The sequence below is a fragment of the Henckelia pumila genome, chromosome 1 (genome assembly GCF_033568475.1).
Source record: "Henckelia pumila isolate YLH828 chromosome 1, ASM3356847v2, whole genome shotgun sequence".
In the NCBI taxonomy this organism is placed as follows: domain Eukaryota; kingdom Viridiplantae; phylum Streptophyta; class Magnoliopsida; order Lamiales; family Gesneriaceae; genus Henckelia; species Henckelia pumila.
Window position 1 is genome coordinate 169158696 of NC_133120.1, and position 3523 is coordinate 169162218.

Genomic DNA, 3523 nt, shown 5'->3' on the forward strand with positions numbered 1-3523 from the left:
TCCATGATCTTATTTTTCGTAAAATATTATCCGTCAATATATATTTAATTAATTATTATAAATATAAAATAATCTTTTTTCATACTTAAAATATTCATGCAATAATTAAATATATATTTACGGACCATGCATATTTTTTTATGGATTGGTTCAGACTGCTGACTCCTTAAACTTAGGCTCATTAACTTTTATGCTGGCCCAATAACTCATCTTAAGCCCATTAACTTACGTTTAAACCCAAATAAATTATTCAAACACAATAAGACAATAATGACCCAATTATAAAGTCCAAGCCCACTAATAATCTAAACTCGCCCAATGGGCCCAAAATATCGTAAATTGGCCCAATAACTTTCATGGATCCTAAGCCCATAAAATTTAATGGATTAACTTAAATAATTATTTAAGCCCAAAATATTATCCCAATTAGCCCATTTAAATTCATTAATTCAACTTAGGCTTAATTTAACACTTAAACTAATAATAAATCCTAAAATAAAAATATCCGAGCCCGACTAATACGACCCAGACCCGGACCCAAATAACTTGACCAATGACCCCTCGAACCCAATGCGGATGACCCAGCCCGAGCCCAGCCCGAACTAAACCCAAAAATTCAGAACTTAACCCAAGCAGATTTATGCTCACGTCCAGCTCTGAGCAGCTGTACTAATTCCTTTTGTTCTCCTTCCTCTGGCCACCTTTGGCCATGAAACCAGAGCCCATACTTAGCCAACATCTAGGGGGTTCTAACTCAACAAATTGTACCTCAAACCAAGCCTTTTAGAAGGCGAACAAACCATTACAACAGAACCTATATTTCTACTCGCGCGCAGAACACTAATCTCAACTTCAGGCTGTTCGACCACCAAGCTCCGGCCATAACCGGCCGGAAAGCCACCTGGAGGAACTTTTCCAAGGTCTTGGGGTTCTAGCACAACTGTAACCAACATCTAACTCTCACTCTACAATCTACACGATCCATTCTCCCCAAACTGCTCAACCTGCGCGTTTGGTGCATGTTTCGGTTACTATTTCGTTTCCAGCCTTTTCCAATTTCATGAACTCATCCAACTCGATCCTAGAGACTCTTAGACACTCCTTAGACATGAGCCAACAGACCTTGAACGATCCAACCAAGAAAAACGTGAGGAAAAACTTGAATAGTTAGGAAAAACGAATCTGCTCAACATAGTAATGCAAATTTCATATCTAAGCTCCACGTCCAACATACATGGTTAAATATTTCATGATGAAAGCAAAATAATAGAACCTAAATGGTGAGAAAAGAAGAGAATTCAAACGTGTCTTTGTGTTTAAAACACAAGAAAAACGTATACAGTTGTGTAGATCGCGACTTGGACGGACGGACTCCGATTTTTCCTTAATTTTGCACCAAGAATTTTGTGAGGTGTGTGGATCTGTGAGTTATTTGCTGCTAAGTATTGTATATGAATACTCGAAGGGACAAGGAGAGAAGAGGGAGGAGAATGATTGAGGCTAGACAATGCCTTAAATTGTAGTAAAGAAGGGACGTGTCTAGGGCCATCAACTTGTGTAGGAAAAATGGACTTGTCGTGCATTTTCTAGTTAGGTCAAAGAGACAATAATCCAGCCTATACTTGTGAGATTTTAAAATTCTAAATTATGACATTAATTCTCCAATCTTCGTCCAAAATAATGCCTCAAATTTAAAAGTGTACTAAAAGTTCTTAAAGTGGACTTAGTAGGTGAAACATAGGTTTCCAATAATATGTACTTATCAAAAAACTATTTTTCTATAAATTAAGTCTTTAAAATTAATTATTTTTCCTAATTATGCATGCAAAATCACGTAGAAAAATTTCGAACGTAACAACTCTCCCCCCCCCCCCCCTAAAATTGAATTTCGTCCTCAAAATTAAGTTACGTACCGAATAACTCCGGGTAACGAGCCCTCATGTTGGCCTCGGTCTCCCAAGTAGCTTCCTCCTTGAAATGATTCAGCCACTGGACTTTGACCATCGGAATAACCCGCGTCCTAAGCCTCCTTTCCTCATGAGCTAAGACCCGAATGGGGTTCTCCTCAAATGCTAGCTCTGGAGACAGTTGTAGAGGCTCGAAATCCAAAACATGCGATGGATTAAAAGTATACTTCCGAAGCACAGATACGTGGAACACGTTGTGGACTGCTGCTAGGTTCGGTGGTAATGCGAAACGGTAGGCCAACGTGTCAATCCTCTCCAAAACCTCGAAAGGACCAATATACCTCGGGTTGAGCTTGTCTCTCCTAACAAAATGCATCACGCCTTTCATAGGCGATACTTTCAGGAACACATGATCTCCCACGGCAAATTCGAGGTATCGTCGTCGTTGATCAGCATAACTCTTCTGACGGCTCTGTGCGGTCCTCATCCGCTATCTGATCTGAGTTACAATATCTGCGGTCCGTTGTACTAACTCGGGTCCTAGAAGAACCCTCTCTCCAACTTCGTCCCAATGTACAGGAGATCTACACCTTCTCCCGTAGAGAGCCTTGAATGGAGCCATACCTATGGACGCTTGAAAACTGTTGTTATAGGTAAACTCCAGCAACGGAAATCTTGACTCCCACGAGTCCTGGAAGTTGATCACATATGCCCTCAGCAGATCCTCAAGTGTCTGAATTACTCTCTCCATTTGACCATCTGTCTGAGGGTGAAATGCAGTGCTGAACAATAACTTGGTCCCCAAAGCTGTATGCTGACTCTTCCAAAATGTAGAAGTGAACCTTGATCTCGATCTGACACGATAGACACTAGAATACCGTGCATTCTGACTATCTCCTTGATATAAAGCTCTGCAAACTGAGTCAAAGTGAAAGTAGTCCTTACTGGCAGAAAGTGTGCAGATTTGGTGAGTCGATCGACAATAACCCAAATCGTTGTCGATCCTTTAGCACTCCTCGGTAGTCTCACTACAAAGTCCATAGATATATTCTCTCATTTCCACTCTGGGATAGGGAGTGGTCGTAGCAATCCCATTGGTCGCTGATGCTCTGCCTTGACTTGCTAATAGGTCAAACACTCGAAGACAAATCGACCAATATCTCGCTTCATACCTGGCCACCAATACAAGGTCCTCAAATCATGGTACATCTTTGTACTCCCGGGATGGATGGAATATGGTGATGCATGTGCCTCAGACATGATATCTGCTCTCAACTGATCAGTGCTCGGCACCCACAAACGTCCTCTGTATCGAATAATTCCATCATCCACTGTATAGAGAAGATTACCTTTTGATTCATCCTTGCGCCTCATGCGCTGCAACTGCTCATCAGTGGTCTGTCCTTCTCGAATCTGATCCTTAAGAGTCGGCTGTAATACAAGGGCAGATAAACTCGGTGCGCGTCCACTGGGGTAGATCTCTAAGTCAAACTTTTGAATTTCATCCTGTAGAGGTTGTTGAACTGAAATATAAGATAACGCGGAAGTCTTTCGACTCAATGCATCGGCCACTAAATTAGCTTTACCCGGATGATAGCTAATATCACAATCATAAT

The 3523-nt window shown here is 41.2% G+C and overlaps 1 protein-coding gene across 1 annotated transcript; it reads right to left on the reverse strand.

The window, feature by feature from the left end:
• Positions 1–749: 749 nt before the first annotated feature.
• On the reverse strand, positions 750–2394 carry LOC140874436 (uncharacterized). Its single transcript, XM_073277725.1, has 3 exons — positions 2014–2394; positions 1005–1158; positions 750–940 (listed from the first exon to the last, which is right to left on the reverse strand). The coding sequence occupies exons 1-3, from the start codon at positions 2392–2394 to the stop codon at positions 750–752; spliced, it is 726 nt and encodes a 241-aa protein (XP_073133826.1).
• Positions 2395–3523: the final 1129 nt, after the last annotated feature.